General features: G+C 46.7%; 1 protein-coding gene across 4 annotated transcripts in view; it reads right to left on the bottom strand.

Annotated features, from left to right (window-relative positions):
- Positions 1 to 8,249: 8,249 nt before the first annotated feature.
- The window catches only part of Klhl3 (kelch like family member 3), a 118,216-nt gene continuing 108,429 nt past the window's right edge, over positions 8,250 to 18,036 (bottom strand). For all 4 annotated transcript variants that reach the window (XM_045152517.1, XM_045152516.1, XM_045152518.1 and 1 more), the window contains 2 exons: positions 17,565 to 17,708; positions 8,250 to 12,636 (listed from right to left, as the gene is read on the bottom strand). In XM_045152517.1, the coding sequence (XP_045008452.1) occupies positions 12,608 to 12,636; positions 17,565 to 17,708 (173 nt within the window). In that variant the 3' untranslated portion in view covers positions 8,250 to 12,607. The remainder of the gene's footprint in view (positions 12,637 to 17,564; positions 17,709 to 18,036) is intronic.

Consider the following 18,036-nt stretch of genomic DNA (forward strand, 5'->3'; position numbering starts at 1 on the left):
CTTCACTCCCTCCCCTCTGAAGATGTGCCTGGTCGCTTACCCCGGGACAGAAATAGCTGTGGGGACTATTACCTTCCACTGACAGAGACGCTCTGTTGTACTGCCACCAACAACCTCTTTGCCTAAGCTCTCAGGATGAAAATGAAACATCAGGCTAGAGGAAGCAAATGGCAAAGTATGGGGAACCTTCCTCTGGTCTAAAATGTCATTCCACAGTCATCTAGTCTGACAGTTGTCCCCTGCTCAACAACCCCCATATCTGCACCTTCTCTCACCGTCTTCCTGTTGAAGAGGAAATCTACCAAAGGCAATTCAGGCAGATGTACCCAGCAACCTTGGACATCATGTATATAAGGAACCTGACATGGGACTTTGGACCCAGAGAGCATGGGAGAGGGGCGTAGGTGGCTTGTATGTCAAGGACACTCTGTCAGACACAACAAAGCCACTTCACAAGGAAGCACTGGGATTGCAACTCCATCATCCCTGACTTCCATTTATTGAAAACCATAACTCTCCTTGTGTCATCAGGAAATATGTCTAGGCATTGGAGTATATGACAGAAAACTGAAATATTGATGAAGCCAACAATTGCTTTTATAAATAAGATGTCTTCTGATAATAGATTTTAGCACAAACAACTTCTAAGAGTCTGAGTGAAAATGTATATCTAAAAACAAGAATCTGTTCATTGCAGTAGATTGTTCCTGTGGTTTGAGAGACAAGCAATTTGGGCAAAAGTTACTAGTGACATGGCATCATCCATGGCTGAGAAAGGAACCCGTTCTCAGATGGTGATGACTACTGGAGAGACTCACATCTCATCAAAGTACAGAAAAGAAGTGACAGTGGGGTGTCCAACATTAAGTGATATATCTCTATCCCACCCTCCCAGGCTAGGGGACCATGTGGAAGAGGTGGTGGAAAGGATAGGGAGGAGTACTTGGCAGAACACTGTCTGCCAGACACAAAGTGGTGGTGGTATTCATGACCTCACAGTGCTGATGCTACCTACACAAGACCTGCAAAAAAAAAAAAAAAAAAATGATGACATCAAAATAGAAGAGGGAAGCCGGGCGTGGTGGCACACGCCTTTAATCCCAGCACTCAGGAGGCAGAGGTAGGGGGATCGCCATGAGTTCAAGGCCACCCTGAGACTCCAGAGTGAATTCCAGGTCAGCCTGGGCTAGAGTGAAACCCTACCTCGAAAAAAAAAAATACAAGAGGGACTAGATGGAAAGAAGAAAATATTCAGTGGAAGGAGTATTTGGGACATGGGACAAAATATATGCCCACTAGTAGTCACTCCCTTCTCTCTCCCTTGGCTCCTGACCACCACCAGTCTGCCCTCTGTCTTTACGGGCTTGTCTACTCCAGACGTTTATGGAAACACAATCATACAATTAGGTAGCCCTTTGAGTCTGGCTTCTTTTATTTAACATACTGTCAAGATTTGCCTGTTGTCTAGTCTATTTTATGTGGCTGAAACAGAATACCACAGACTATGTAAATATAAGGATGTTGATTTCTCCCATCCAAATACTAACTTGCCCCAACCCTGCTCTGCTTCCAAATCCGAATGAGGATGCTAATGCAGCAGACAAGGCTATTCATGTCTTATAGTTGTGGAGGCTGGTAAGGTCAGTTTCTAACAAGGGCCTTCATGTTGTGTCCTGGCAGGGAAAAGGATGGGAGCGTGAGAGAGAAGAGGCATCAAATTTTCAGCTTTCAGCACTGTGTGAGCTAGGGATCTTTAGAGAAAGAGAACTAATAAAAAGAATATGGGGGGCTGGAGAAATGGCTTAGCAGTTAAGGCACTTGCCTGCATAGCCAAAGGACCCAGGTTCAATTCCCCAGGACCCACGTAAGCCAGATGCACAAGGTGGCACATGTGTCTGGAGTTTGAAGTGGCTGAAGGTCCTGGTGCACCTATTCTCTCCCTCCCTCTCTCTCTCTGTCTACCTCATCTCTCTCTCTCATAAATAAATAAAAAATAATTTTTCAAAAAGAATATGGAGGGCTGGAGAGATGGCTTAGCGGTTAAGCGCTTGCCTGTGAAGCCTAAGGACCCCGGTTCGAGGCTCGGTTCCCCAGGTCCCACGTTAGCCAGATGCACAAGGGGGCGCACGCGTCTGGAGTTCGTTTGCAGAGGCTGGAAGCCCTGGCGCGCCCATTCTCTCTCTCTCCCTCTATCTGTCTTTCTCTCTGTGTCTGTCGCTCTCAAATAAATAAATAAATAATTTAAAAAAAAAAAGAATATGGAAAGGGGGGATATATCAAATCAGCTAATAAGATACAGGCTGAGCAGCCCAACCACAGCTGCCCTCAGACAGGAAAGTTGAAGAACCAGGCTGTCACTCAGTGCCCGAGGCTGGATACAGGCTGAAGAATTGTAGGGCTGGGCACCACTCAGTCTGTGAGGCCACAGCATACACCATCAAGCAATAGGGATGCCAGGCAAGAGAAGAAAAGTCCTGGCATCTCCTGGAGCAGAAGAGTCACCTGCTGGGAAGGAAGGACTTGCTGCTCAGTTAATCCTGCCCAAAATAACCTCACAGATACACCCAAGATGCACGTCTCTCACTCCGTTACTGGTCTGGTCACATCAACACAAACTTAACCATCACAAGCCCCATCAAAATCAACACTATCATATATGAATCAGGTGGAGCTCAGGTGACCTGAACACTTCTTACGTCCTAACACACTTGCATTGAGGATTAAATTTCTAACAGGTGCTTTTGGAGAGGATATATCCAAACCCAAACACTTAGCTCACCTTATCAGTACTTTATTCCTTTTTTGTGGAATATAAGATCTCATCACATTATTCAATATAGTCAATCATATCTTATATGACTATGCCAAGTTTTGTTGATCTATTCACCAGAACTGACGGGCATGGAAAACGGGTTGTTTACCCACACTTTGAGACTATTGGAATAAGGTTGCTATAAAAGATTCACATGCAAGTTTTCATGTGGTCATGTATCCCACTTTTTGGGGGTACATTCCTTGGAGAACTGCTGGGTCTTACAGTAACTCCACAGTTAGCTTTGGAGGAAGTACCGGCTGCTTCCCAGAGGCTGTAGCATGTCGCCTGTACACTGGTGTGGGTTTCTCACATCTCTGCCAATCCTCGCTCTCGTCTTTGGGTTCCAGCCATCCCCCCAAGTGCCTCAATATGGCTTGCACTTGCATGTTCCTGGGGGTAAGTGGTGCTAAGCATGCTTTCAGCTGCTTATTCGCCATTTATCTACCTTCTTTGGGAAAATAGTGACTGAAATCTTTTGCCTGGTTTTAAAATTGGATTATTTATCTTTGTGACATTGTGTTGTGTGACTTATTTTTAGCGCTGTCCATGTTAGACTGTCATCAGATTTATGATTTGCAAATATTTTCTCACATTCTCTGAGTTTTTTTTTGTTTTGTTTTGTTTTCTTGATGTTATCATTTAAAGCACAGAAGGCTTGAATTTTCTTAATTCATAGAAGGGATTCAAATTTAGCATCCCCCCCCCACCCAACCACCGCCTTTAGTTGCCTGCATGTTTGGTGTTAATGACTTTGCTGCAGTAAAGAATAGTTCTTTGTGTCCATTCAAAACCCCAGCGCCATAGCTCTGTAAAGGGGGAACCGAGGCCTCTGCTGCATTGCATTTCAGTTTGACCCTTCCCTCTTCCTCCCTCCATCCTTCCTAGACCTTCTGCATTTCAGAATCTGGTTCTTGGGAAATCCAACAGGAGATATTAATTGGAAAAAAAAAAAAAGATGTATTTATTTGACAGAGAGAGGGAATGGGCACACCAGGGCCTTCTGCCTCTGCAAACAAACTCCAGACACATGTGCTACTTTGTGCATTTGGCTCTATGTGGTTACATGGGAATCGAACCTGGGCCATCAGACTTTGCAAGCAAGTGCCTTTAACTATTTGAACCATCTCTCCAGCCCCAGGAGATACCGTTGAAGTTTCCTCGCTGACCTCAAGACAGAGGGCTGCCTTCTCGTCATGGCTCCTTTCTGGCCTTGCCTTTGCACATTCTCCTTGTGCTCCATGATCCAGCCATGCTGAAGTACTTTCTCTTTTATTTATTTATTTATTTATTTGAGAGCGACAGACACAAAGAGAAAGACAGATAGAGGGAGAGAGAATGGGCGTGCCAGGGCTTCCAGCCTCTGCAAACGAACTCCAGACGCGTGTGCCCCCTTGTGCATCTGGCTAACGTGGGACCTGGGGAACCGAGCCTCAAACCGGGGTCCTTAGGCTTCATAGGCAAGCGCTTAACTGCTAAGCCATCTCTCCGGCCCTACTTTCTCTTTCTTAAAATGTCATCTTCCTAGCCTCTGAGCCTCCCTTCTCAACACTTCCATCCACCTCTGCACCTGACTGACGCTCCTCATCCAGCCAAAATAAGGACTCAACTCCCCTGTGCTCTCACCCTGGATCCCAAGACATTGCTTACAGTTATGTCTCTCCACAACTCCACTGAGCCCTGTGAGGCCTGAAATCTTGTCTGTCACTTAGACCATGTTTCCAGAGCAGGAAAGAACACGGCCTCGCCCATGGGAAGAGCTTAATAAGCTGGATGGAAGACACACACCAAACACAGAAGCCGAGGGAGAGAAGCAACTCACTGCAAAGCCCTTCATAAGGAAGTAACTCCACAGAGCTTCAGAGTGAACCAGACTCCCCAAGCCTGGTGGTAGGGATCCAGCAAGGTCACAAAGAGCGCTAGAGCTTTCTCTGTGCCCTGCGAGATACAGCCAGTGTCACAGCAAAGGCAAGTTCACTCATTTTCCCCATCTGTCTCCTCCTAGACCTCTCTGAATCTACCTGGAGGCAGCCTTACTACATGTGCTGGATGCTGGTGCCTAGAATAAGATTCAGGCAGAAGATGCCCACTAGAAGCAGCGAGAAATCAAGCCAGCCTTTGTAGGGAGTATGCAAAGCCTCACCTGGCTGCTCAGAGATGGTTCAATGGGCTTTCTTATCAGGTCTCTGCAGCAGCCGCCTGCGCCAGGGCAGAGGGGGCTGGGTTACATGAGCATGATTCATCTGTGTCTGGAAAGTGCCTTTGAGATGCCCTGTGGAGCATCTGCACCTCCTCACTGTAGACCTAAGGCACTGTAAGCAGTGAGCCCAGGACCAAGGAAAAGCCACCAGGGAGCTGTTAGCTCCGCAAGCATGAGAGCACTGCCAACGTCTGCCTAGGGCCGCGCTTATCACCAGGGTCTCAATGTCCTGCATGGAGAGCAGGGCTTAAGAGACTGCGTAGAATTTTATGTCCATGGCGCTGTGATACTAGAACTTTCTATTCTTTTTAAAAATATTTTATTTTTATTTATTTATTAGAGAGAGTGAGAATGGGCATGCCAGGGCCTCTGGCCACAGCAAAAGAACCCCAGACACATGCACCACCATGTACATCAGGCTTACCTGAGTCCTGGAGAATCGAACCGGCATCCTTAGGCTTTGCAGGCATGTGCCTTAACCGCTGTCTCTCCAGCCCAAAACTTTCTTTTTTTTTCTTTTTTTTTTAAAAAAAAAAGACATTTCTCTTTTTTTGACATTTGTATGTTTTATTTATTTATTTATTTATTTATTTGAGAGCAACAGACACAGAGAGAAAGACAGATAGAGGGAGAGAGAGAGAGAATGGGCGCGCCAGGGCTTCCAGCCTCTGCAAACGAACTCCAGACGTGTGCGCCCCCTTGTGCGTCTGGCTAACGTGGGACCTGGGGAACTGAGCCTCGAACCAGGGTCCGTAAGCTTCACAGGCAAGCGCTTAACCGCTAAGCCATCTCTCCAGCCCCAGCCCAAAACTTTCTATTCCTATACCACCCTCCCCCACCCCACCACTTCTTCCCATCTTCCTGCCTGTACCCCTCCCACACAGATATTCCTCCCTCCCCTCTCCTTGCCAAGGCTGAGATGATGCCACACCTGTGAAAATAAACTAGAATGGCCCCTTGGAAGCCAGGCTGTGTGCATCATTGTTGTGACCTCCTCCAGTGTAGCTCAGCTCCGGATGCCCTTTGATGGTCTAGCATCTGTGAGGACGTCTGGGAGGATTGCAGGACAAGTGGCTCGGGAAAATTGCCTCCAAGAGGCCAACACCCAACCTCCCTTGCCTCGACTTTTCCAGTTTGTGGCTCAGGAAGATTTATGGAGCTGCACGGATGGGTCATTCTCGAGATAAAGGCTATAGCTCTTGCTGCTGACAGGCTCCCTCGATCAGGGCTTCAAGAAAACGTTCACTGCTGATAAATGAGCTATCTCAAAAGCCTCCACGGCAGGCTTCTAAAGGTCTCCATTCCTTGAAATTTCTGATTTATCCTGCAAGAGGGTCATTCACCCTCGGCAGCAACAAGAGAAAGCAAGATGGTGGGGAGTCTGAGAAGCCTCCACAACCTGGCCCCGAGTTGGGGCCCACACTCTGCATTCCTTCAGCAGGTGCTAAGTACAATGGAGAAACACTGTCACTCATAGACAAGGAGCTCAGTGACAGTGCTCAGTCAAAATAGTCTGCAGAGGGAACGGATCAGAAAGGCATGGGCTTTCTTTTTATTTATTTATTTTGAAAGTGGGTGTGCCAGGGCTTTCAGCTGCTGCAAACAAACTCCAGATATGTGTGCGCCCCCTTGTGTGCATGTGCAACATTGCATGCTTGCGTCACCATCCATCTGGCTTACATGGGACCTGGAGACTCGAACATGAGTTCTTAGGCTTCACAGGCACGCACCTTAACCACTAAACCAGCTCTCCAGCCTGAAATGGGCTTTTGAACCCAAGAAGGCAAAAAATCCCAGCTTCTCAGTGGAGAGAAAGCCTCATAGTAAAGGAGAGGCTGTCACAGAGCCCAGCTGGGTGGAGGAGGTGAAGGGGATTGCTGTCACCTGAGCCCTACTTACTGCCTTTCGTCCCATGGCTCCCAAGTTCCAACTAAGCGTTAGGCCTTGGATGTCCTCCTGTCACCTTGAATGGGACAACCCGATCAGGCATGTGACATGTTTTCCTATACAAGCTATATGGTTCTGAACATCCATGCATTAAATGTCAGATCCAGGACCTTCCCTGTGCAGGGCTGCCTTGTCCATGATCCTGAGGAAAAGCAGCACAGGGCCAAAGGCTTTGAGATGTTGCCACCAAGCCAAGCATCCAGGCCCACTTCATAAGCCACTCAGCTCCCACATTGATGTCCACAATAGATGAGCACCCTCCCCTCCAGGTTTAAACCCCAGTGACCTCATGGCCATTGCCCAAACCACCTGTCACTTACCAAAGGGACTGTTCTCCCTTGGTAAGGCTGTTGGAATCAGATGTTTCCCATCAACTCATGTGTTTTGAATGCTTAATCCCCAGCTGGTGGCAATTTGGCAGGTGGAGCCTTGCTGGAGGTATTTTGCTAGGGGTGGGTTTGGGGGTGTTATAGCGCAGCTCCCCCTTGCCAGAGTTCAGCTCATTCTTTTGATGCCCTTTTCCACCTGCTGTGACAGGAGGTGGCATCCAGCCTCTGCTCTACCATGCATTCCTGCCATCATGACATTTCCTCTCAAGACTGTAAAGCCGAAATAAACCCTTTTTCCCCATCAGCTGGATTTGGTCACGTGTTTGTTTTTTTTTTATATTTTTATTTATTTATTTGAGAGTGACAGACACAGAGAGAAAGACAGATAGAGGGAGAGAGAGAGAATGGGCGCGCCAGGGCTTCCAGCCTCTGCAAACGAACTCCAGACGCGTGCGCCCCCTTGTGCATCTGGCTAACGTGGGACCTGGGGAACCGAGCCTCGAACCGGGGTCCTTAGGCTTCACAGGCAAGCGCTTAACCACTAAGCCATCTCTCCAGCCCTGGTCACGTGTTTTGTCCCAGAGGTGCAATGGTAACTGCAACACTAGGCCTCACTGAAGAAGGTTTTCATGGGTCTGACACTGTGCTGGAGCCAAGTGACAGAAACCAGATGGGCCGGGCGTGGTGGCGCACGCCTTTAATCCCAGCACTCGGGAGGCAGAGGTAGGAGGATCGCTGTGAGTTTGAGGCTACCCTGAGATTCCATAGTGATTACAGGTCAGCGTGGGCTGGAGTAAGACCCTACCTCGGGGGGGAAAAAAAAAAAAAACAGATGGACACAGACTGCATAGCAAATCCTGGAGAGAGAAAAAAAAAAATTTAACCTGAAGATACGCAGTCTGTCTATTTCATGTTTGAGACACAATGGGAAGGCTGGGCTATAGAAATGAAATATTGAAAATGGTTTGCACAATTCAGTTTTTATTAAAATTAAACATATAGTATGGGAAAGGAGGACATGATTTCTGTTAAAATAATACATTTGGCGAAATGTTTCTTCAGCTATCACTGTAACCGATCAAGCATATGACAAGCTTTCTTGTGCAAGATATACTGTTCCCAACGTCCATGCATTAAACAGCAGAGCCACGAGCTTACCTGTGTAGTACATTGGACAAGGAGTCAGTGATCTAGCCTGACAGCCTGTGTTAAGCACAGGAACAGTGCGTCCATACAGACACACACATCATTCAGTGTCTTCGGTTTTCTTTCAAAGAAAGTATTTTACACATCATATACAAATTAGACAAGAAGTCCAACAAGGGTCCTTTAATTACCACTGAAATGGTGGGGGAGGGGAATAATTTACAATCTCATAGCCGAAAGGGAGAATGGTGAGCTGGGGCATTTTGTTTGTGCAAATGCCGCAGTCCCATGCATCCTGCCGTGGCTGATGCTGCATCCATGAGCCGTGAGCCGTGAGCCCGAGTCCCACAGCAAAGGCTGCGCAGGGCCGGAAGGTTGTGACTACCCACCACAGAAGTCTCTTTCAACCCCAAATATTGGAAGCACTAACAGGATTTTCTGCTTTGTCAGTAGGTGCACAAACAGCTGACATGAGGGGCTTAGGACTCTAAGTAGTGCAAACACTTTAAAAAATACATTCCAACCTCCTTGCTTCGGCAGGCCATAAGAGCCTTGGAAATTCCATCTTAACCAGAGTGAGTGTGCTGGGCCTCCCATGCTGATCCATCTAGGTGCAAATTTGGAAGCACGGAGGCAATTTTAAATGGCCCAGAATTAATTAAAAAAGAAATAAAGATTTAAAAAAGCAACACGAGTTTTATGGTAGACCCAAACACAAAACCCTGCTCAGAGTGAAGATAGCTCTAGAGGAAACAGTGTGAACATCCGCAAAGCTTGTGCCCAATCACATTCTTCTTAGAGACAGTGACGACTCTTTGTGTTAAAGTAGAGAGACGGATGCTTCTAAAAGAGACATGACCTGGCAGCAAAGGCATTGAACACTAGAAACTTGGGAAGAACAAGGAGACCAAAGAGGATGAAAGATGGTGGTCTACAGGACGCAGGAACGCCCCGGGTGTGGGCTGGAGGGCAGGCTCGGTGGCAGGCAATGAGAGCCCCCACCACACGGGCCAAGCCAGCCCCAGCTCTGCACAAGACTCCAAGAAACAGACAGAGATAAGCAGTACCTTGAGATAAGATGCCAAGTCAAGTTGGACATTAGCCCCTAGCAATTCAAGAAACAAAAGGGACCGTGTTTTCTAATTCAGCAGCCTTTCTTGAGTGGTGTCAAGAGGAAGACTCGTCTACTAGAAACTCCATTCTGAGAGGGAAAGACCCAAAGGGAAGGTGCTGACAGGCGTGGACTGTGTGCGCGCGCCAGTGAACAACGAAGAACACAGCATTTCATTACCATGGACGATTAAAAAGCGATTCGAATCTCTCTTGAAAAATTATTTATAAAAATATCTACATTAAAATTTTAGCCTGAAAGCTATCCATAGCTTCAATTTTACAAAAAAAGGCAATTTTGAAAAGGATCTGGCTCAGAGATATACAAACATTACATAACAGATACCAAAATGAGACATTTTGAAAAGCATCTTAGGGGATATTGCAACTGGCTTGTCATGAGATAGAATTAAGTATTCTTATTGCATAGCAAAAAATGAGGTCACTTCATTTGCATAATACTTCAATATCTTAGATGGAGAGATGCCATTGGGTACTTAGGAAAAAATAACTTTGGGATTCAGAAACTGACTTCTGCATGGCCCAGACTGGTATCTTAAGTGGCATCTGAGCTGGTTTCTAACCTTGGGTCTCAATTCCATTTGACCAGTACCACCTGACTTCAGATGTGCCACCACCATCAAGGCTGCATTCACAAGCCATGACAGTCATCCTAGCAGGGAGGGGAGGTGAGGTGTCACCCACCATGTGACTAGCAAAGACGTGAAGGTTAAGTATGGTGTAGAGGGGGAATTGTACCTGGTGATAGATTGGAGCAACAGATGTTTTGGGATGGCATCTCTGAGTGGCTAGAACCCAGATAGAGATTGGCATTTGGGTGATGACGTACCAGTATTCTAGTCCCCATGAGAAAGGACACATGAGGATGAGATGAACGTAGCTTCCAGGAGCAGCTGGAAGGGAGACGCCAGGTGGAACCAACAGCGAAAACCCAAAGCAGAAAACATGGCCAGATAGCTTTCAGGGAAGGGATTCTTTATGGGAGGGTAATACCAAGCCTCATCTTGGCTGCTAAACAGGACAGTCTAGGTTAAAGGTGGTGGGGTGGAGGAGGGGAGATTTTCCCTTCTCCTGGAATGGAGTGCATGTGTGAACACGACACATCAGAATCTTACTCCAACCTCATCCTCACCACCACCCCTCCAAACAAGTCCTAAAGCTTCCTTGGAGAGGGACTTCCAAAATATAAATCTCATTCTTTCAGCTCCCAGTACAGAGCCAGGAAGAGTTCCAAAGTCAGTGTCCCCCATTGATAGCTGAAACCAAAACATTCCTCCAATATATGTCCTGATTCTCCTGAAGACTTTGTTCTAGGTCCCCCAAAGCCGGAGGGTCTAGCTTCTCCCTAGGGCTACTAAAAATCTGTGTAACATCAGAAAGAGAAATTTAAGCTTCAGGAGAATAGTTCAAAAAAAAAAAAAAATCCAGTGAATTCTCCAAGCTAGCTAGGGAGGCTTGCAGAAGACAGAGGACAGGAGGGTGACAACTTACTACAGAATCTGCTGGGAAGCAGGGTCCACAAAGCCCTGTGGTTTTCTTTGCACAGACCCTGATGGCAGTGAGCTAAATCCCAGCTCCTGGCTGCGGGACTATTTTCCAGACTCAAATCCTCCCTTCCTACAGCAGAAATTCCAACACATCCACTTACCAGCTTAGGAATAACCCAGCTCTGGGGCTCTTTTTTAATGTCTATGTCTCCAGTTGCTTCACACATTCCCCCCAGATGCTGGAAGTTAGATCATTAATAATTTTTATGTGTGAATGAAGAAAGCTTTCATCAAACTCTTCTTTTAAAATGTAAGTATTCTCGGGGAAGAGCTCTAATCGAGAACCCACTATACCATCTCCTCCCCCACAGTGGAAGCAAAGAGGGGTGTTCGGGAGGTTGGGAGGAAAAGCATGAGAGAAGGAAGGTGGGGATGTCAAGCAGAGTTGACCATCACCACCAAGTGTCAAGGGCCAGATCCAGCCAGTCTATTCTTCAAAGTCATTCATGTCTATGAGAACCACACATGGCCCCATCCAGCACAGGGGTAAACCTATCTCTGGGTTTGGTGAAAGGGTGAGAACCCTTGTTCTAGTAAGTAGTCCTTCATAATAAGTGTGAGCCTGTAGTTGTGTCTTGGCAACACAGAGAAGTGTGGTCCCTCTGTGAGACCACTGTGGGAAAGGACAGAATCCTTACCACTTTGGTTTTCTTTTGTTTTCTTGTACATTTCTCTCCAGTGCGTTACCTGGGACTTCTCTGAAGAGTTCATTTTCCCTGCTGAAGAGATACAAAGCTAGAATCCATGGCATGAAAGACCAGAGGCCCGGGCAGGGCAGCTCTCATCTGAATCCTAGAGTAGTGCCAAGGAAGAGGTGTTGGCCATGAGCACAGGGCAGATGGTGTCTGCACCCTGGCACGGTACGCAGAGGATGGCACAGCTCTGAGAAAGCTCTTTAGCGCTGAAGTAGTCACATCTTGGTCACAGGCAGGGCCAGGGAGCTACCCCGGGCCGGTTGCTTCTGCACATTGCCAGCCTGTTGGGCTGCACCTCTCAAAGACAGCAGCTTCAGTAATGGAGGCCCCACGAGGACACATCCAGAAGAGAGGTTGTGTGGTGGTTAGCATAGTGGAAGGATCAGTAGTAAAGAAATCCAGTAGAATATCACACTGTTCCATCCCCAAGCTGAATCCAGCTAAGTGGAACACTACATCTTACACACATACACACACACACACTATGCTAGGTTCTCTGTTGTCCCTGTAGAAACACACACACACACACACACACACACACACACACACACAAACAAAAGAACTCCAAAGGTGCTGCTGGGGCTATCAGGAACCCCACTGCTCATGGCAAAAATCAAAGCACCTTAGGGGGCAGTAAGTGGTCATCAGTGTCCACACCAGTCTGGCAAATCCCAGGAGGGTGGTTCTCACACCACTGCAGTCCCTCCCGGTTAACTGTCATCTGGTCACCACGGTCCCACTGCTCTGAGTCACAGGCGGCACCCACTCCTTCCTCCGCCTCCTGGCAGTGGGAGTTTAGGTCACAAGGTCTTGTGAATCACAGCAACACCTAACATGAAATTAAAAAAAAAGAAACAGAAACAGTTATTCATTGTCTCCAGGAATGAGCTGATACATCTAAGATGCCCGATGTTAAATTCAAATCACTGCAGATAAATACTGAAGTCTATGGCGTGAAGCTGCCTCTCTTCAGAGCCAAAGTCCCAGCAGACAACTGCATCCACAAGGAGAGTCCCTCCAACACCGCAGGTGACTGCACTCATCCCACATCATCACACGGCACACCCTCCCTGCAAGCCCAGAGGCACTGCCCATTTCCAACTCGACCTCACTTTAGAAGTGATAGCCTTTCCATCATGGTGCTGGAAAGAAGTGACTGGAGTGCTCAGTACTGCACCATTTCTATCACACCTTCCAAGGCTCAGGGTCCATTGCAGAAGAGATGGCAGAAAGAATGTAAGAGCCAAAGGAAAGGTAGGACTCCTTATAACATGCTCCCCCCCCAGACACAAAATGACCTGGATATCCATGACCTCACAGTGACTGACACTACCTACACAAGACCATCATAATAGAAGGAAAAGATCATGACATCAAAATTAAAGAGAGACTCATTGAGACAGGGAGGGGATATGATGGAGAGTGGAGTTTCAAAGGACAAAGTGGGGGGAGGGAGGGTATTACCATGGGATATTTTTTATAATCATGGAAGTTGTTAATAAAAATCTGAAAAAGAAGGAAGGAAAGAAAGAAGTGACAGCCTTTCTATGCCAACTTTTAGAGGAGATTAGAATGGACTGGAAAGAACAGAAGGTTGTGCTGTTCTGGACCTAGCTAGGAATATATTTCAATAGCTACTGATCATGAAGAATGGCCACTAAGAAGAAAACGAGCTCATTGTGTGAAGTGGGATGTGCTTGCACTTCTGTACAGGTGGGGGTCCCAGGTTACAGGTGCACTGTTGAGATGGGCGGCTCAAGCTAAGCAGTGTCCCTCATGACTCAACTATTCCCTGGGTTTGTCTGCCTCTGTTTCATGTTGCGCACATGAGTTCCAGATGCACAGCCGGCAGAAAAGTGAGGACAAGCACTTGCATTTCATTCCAGCACTCAGGAGGCAGATAGGGGCATTCTTGTGAGTTCGAGGCTACCCTGAGAGTACATAGTGAATTCCAGGGCAACCAGGGCTAGAGTGAGAACGTACCTTGAAAAAAAAAAAAACAGAAAAAAAGAGCATCATCCTATCATTTCACTTTCCCTTTGAAAAACAGAAAACACTAGGCTGGGACATGGCTCAACTCTAGCGGACTTGCTCAGCATGGGTGAGGCCCTAGGTTAAATTGTAAAGATTGCAAAAACTCCAAAGAAATAAACATCCAATATGTGCTGAAAAAAAAAAAAAAAAAAAGAACAGAAGGTTGACTTCAGGGACTGCATTCCAGTCCTAGCTCTGCTACCAGCCAATATGCCCTGTGGCCCAAAGCATGCCTGTTCGCATTTTCAGGCTCAGTTCCTGGGGTGGTTTGAGTGGAATGTTCCCCTTAGCCTCATGTGCTTTGAATACTCAGTCTCCAGCTGACGGCACTTTGGGAGACTTGTGAAACCTTTGGGAGGTGGAGCCTTGCTAGAGGAGGTGTTGTCACTGGAGGGTGGACCTTGAGCTTTATTAGTCCCGCCCACTGGGCACTCAGAGCACTTTCACTCAGACTACTTCCTTCCTGATGCTGTGACAAGAGGTGATGCCCCGGCTGCCTGTTCAGCCATGCTTTCCCCCACCGTGATGAACCTCCCCTGGGAATTCCTTTTATATGAGCTTTCTCTTTTGAGTACAAAAGTAATATCCTGTCATTATAGAAAGTTAGGAAAATGGTAAAGATCCCAAAGGGGGTAAAAATCTTCCTATCATACAAAGTAAGCCACCTCCATCAATCGGAATCCTTCCTAGGGGGTCTACCAATAATCTTTATCGTTCAGCAGGTGGAGTCTAGCAACCAGGCAAACATCATGCTGAGTACTTCACACATATTATCACAGCTTGTTCTCATAAAAGCTCTAAGAGGTTTAGTTTAATTTATCCCCATTTTACAATTTGGACAATAGAGGTTACATCAGATTGAATACCCAGCCCCGAGGCCCATGGCTAGTGACAGGGATGAAATTCAAATTCAGGTCTGACTCCAGTATCCACTTCCAGAAGCAACAGCTATTCAAACTCCTCCTCCCCAATACAGCACCATAGCACTGGGCACACAGGGCGCTTACAATGTGCATTCTCCTTTAACCTAAGTCTAGTACAAATGTTTTCTCATGAAATGAAAAAATGTATTCACTGAGCCAGGCATGGTGGCTCACACCTGTAATCCCAGCACTCATTCAAGAGGGTGAAATGGGAGAATAGTTAAGAGCTCAAGGACAGGCTGGGATACACAGTGAGTTCCAGATAAACCTGGAGTAGAGTGAGACTCTGTCTCCCCTCACAAAAATAATACGCCAACTGTATAAACATTCCAGGGGGCTGGAGAGATGGCTCAGCAGTTAAAGGTGCTTGATTTCAAAGCCTGACACCCTGGGTTTGATTCCCCAGTGCCCACGTAAAGCCAGACACACACTGTGGCGCATGTGCCTAAAGTATGTTTGCAGCAGCATATGGACACTCCCGTTCTCTCTCGGTCTTCCTGTATCTTTCTTTTCTCTTTCCCTCTTTCAAATAATAACTATTTTTTTTCAAAACCTAAACAACCCATAGATTATTTAACTGCTTCCCTAATGCCAGCCATTAAGTAATTCTCGGGTTTTTTAATACTTTAAGTAACACTTTAGTAGATAACTTCATCATCAATTTTGCATTTCAGAATCATCCCTCTAGATTCTAAGGCAAGAGCTTCCTTCACTCAGTGGGTTGAACACAGAACTGCCTGCTTTCTGTTTGTCTTCTCCCCTCGTATGTCTGCAGTGGGCAGACAGCAAAGAGAGACACATGAACTGTTAAGCATACATAGTCATACTTAAGCCCTCCCTTCTGGTTAAGATTCAGATGGAGCCAAAAGTCCTGCCCATGTATCACTGCCTCATCCTAGAATATGTCCCATTCTCCCCTGTACAGCTTCTGAAAAAAAAAAAAGAGTAGGTGTAGTTATCAGGAAAACACCAAGAGAACTGAATCACTCTAAATGCTTCTAAAATCTTTCATATTTAATGAAGGAGGGTGTGACAAGGTGAGAGAAAATCCAAAGGAAGGGAAAAGTGAAAGCAGCTCATTGCAATAGGGGCCTCATGTTAGAAGAACATGACCCAAAGCTCTGGCACCCACGTGGCACAAATCCTCCATCTAAAATCTGGAAGCATTTGCAAGAGGAGCTGACCACTCTCATGCAAATGGAAATACGAGCCAGGTGTGGTGATGCACACCTTTAATCCCAGCACTCGGGAGGCAGAGGTAGGAGGATCACCATGAGTTCAAGGCCATCCTAAGACTACAGAGTTAATTCCAGGTCAGCCTGGACCAGAGTGAGACCCTACCTCAAAAAAAAAAAAAAAAAAAAAGTGGGAGGAGGGTGCCGGGCAGCACTTGGGAGGCAGAGATAGGAGGATTGCTGTCAGTTTGAGGCCAGCCTGAGACTCCATAGTGAATTCCAGGTCAGCCTGGGCTAGAGTGAGACCCTACCTCGAAAAACCAAAAAAAAAAGGGAGGAGCTGGAGAGATGGCTTAGCAGTTAAGGTGCTTTCCTGTGAAGCCTAAGAACTCACATTCAAATCTCCCGGTCCCACATAAGCCTGACGCACAGTGACATGAGTGCACAATGTCACACATGCACACAAGGGGGCACACACATCTGGAGTTCGTTTGCAGTGGCTGAAGGCCCTGGTGCACCCATTCTCTCTCTCTCCTTCTCTCCCTCTCCCTCTCTCCCTCTCTCTCTCTCTCTCTCTCTCTCTCTCTCTCTCTCTCTCTCTCTCTCTGCCTCTTTCTCTCTATTAAATAAGAAAAAAAGAAAGGAAAGGAAAGGCTGGGTGTGGTGGCATATGCCTTTAGTCCCAGCACTTGGGAGGCAGAGGTAGGAGGATCACCATGAATTCAAGGCCAGCCTGAGACTACATAATGAATTCCAAGTCAACCTTGGCTATAGTGAGACCTTACCTCAAAAAAAAAAAAAAAAAAAAAAAAAATTGCTGGGGCTGAAAAGATGGCTCAGCAGTTCAAGGCATTTGCCTACAAAGTCTGGTAGCCCAGGTTCAGTTCACAAGCCACCAATATACGCCAGAACTCCAAAAGTGATTTTCACTTTTTGCATGTATATGTGCATGTGATGTGCATGAATGCTTGTATGTGTATGGGTGAACATGTGTGTGAGTGCATGTGCATGTGTGAGGCTAAAAGAGAGCACTGGATGTCTTTCTCAGTTGTTCTCCCTTGTAATTCACAAACCCTACAGCTCACTGATTCTTCTAGACTGACTAGCCCTGGGGATCCTCCTGCCTCCGCCTCTGCCTCTGCCTCTGCTTCTGCCTCTGCAGCACTGGGATGACAGTCACACACCACCTTACCTGGCTTTTGTGTAAGAACTGGGGCTCTGAACCTAGGTTCTCATGATCTCATGGCAAACCGTTTTCCCACTGAGTGAGCTCCCCAGCTATTCTTTCTATCTATCCATCTATCCATCTATCCATCTATCCATCTATCCATCCATCCATCCATCCATCCATCCATCCATCCATCCATCTATCTATCTATCTATCTATCTATCTATCTATCTATCTGTCATCTGTCATCTGTCATTATCTATTCACTTATTGTATAGATAAGTATGGGTATGCATGTACCATGGCACAAATGTGGAGGTCTGAGGATAAACTCAGGGTGTTCAAGGAGCCTTTACACTTTGCTTGAGTCAGGGTCTCCCTCACTGTTGGTTTTTGTTGTTGTTTCTCTTGCCTCCTCCTGTCCCCACTGTGATGGATGGAGCTGGAATCCACTGACCTGCATAGCTCCGCCCAGTGCTCATGTTCGTTGGTAGCAGCGTCCATTTGTCGGTGACTGGATTGTAGTACTCTACCGAAGCCAAGTTGCAGGATCCATCATCACCCCCGACTACATAGAGGAGCCCGTTCACGGCACAGACTCCTGGGAGTTAGAAGTGACAGGAGAGGTCAGAATGGGCACATCAGAAATGAGGACCCATGGAAGATGGTCTCCATTGCTCTGGAGTCTCTTCCTCCCTTCCTAGTGAACAACAGAGATTCAGCTCTGGTCTGAGGTGCACACTGACACAGCCTCTGGGAAACCCCAACTCTAACAAGATCATTTCTCTCTGCCCCCCCCATGTTATATAAATAGAGAGAAGATTGTGGGTGCAGGACTCTGTATGGAAGCATTGCCCATGTTGCTACATCTGCTTCAAAATTCCACTTTTGGCCTTTTCTTCTCAAGAAATAATTTTATTGTTTAATAT

The sequence above is a fragment of the Jaculus jaculus genome, chromosome 6, assembly GCF_020740685.1.
Source record: "Jaculus jaculus isolate mJacJac1 chromosome 6, mJacJac1.mat.Y.cur, whole genome shotgun sequence".
Classification (NCBI taxonomy): Eukaryota; Metazoa; Chordata; class Mammalia; order Rodentia; family Dipodidae; genus Jaculus; species Jaculus jaculus.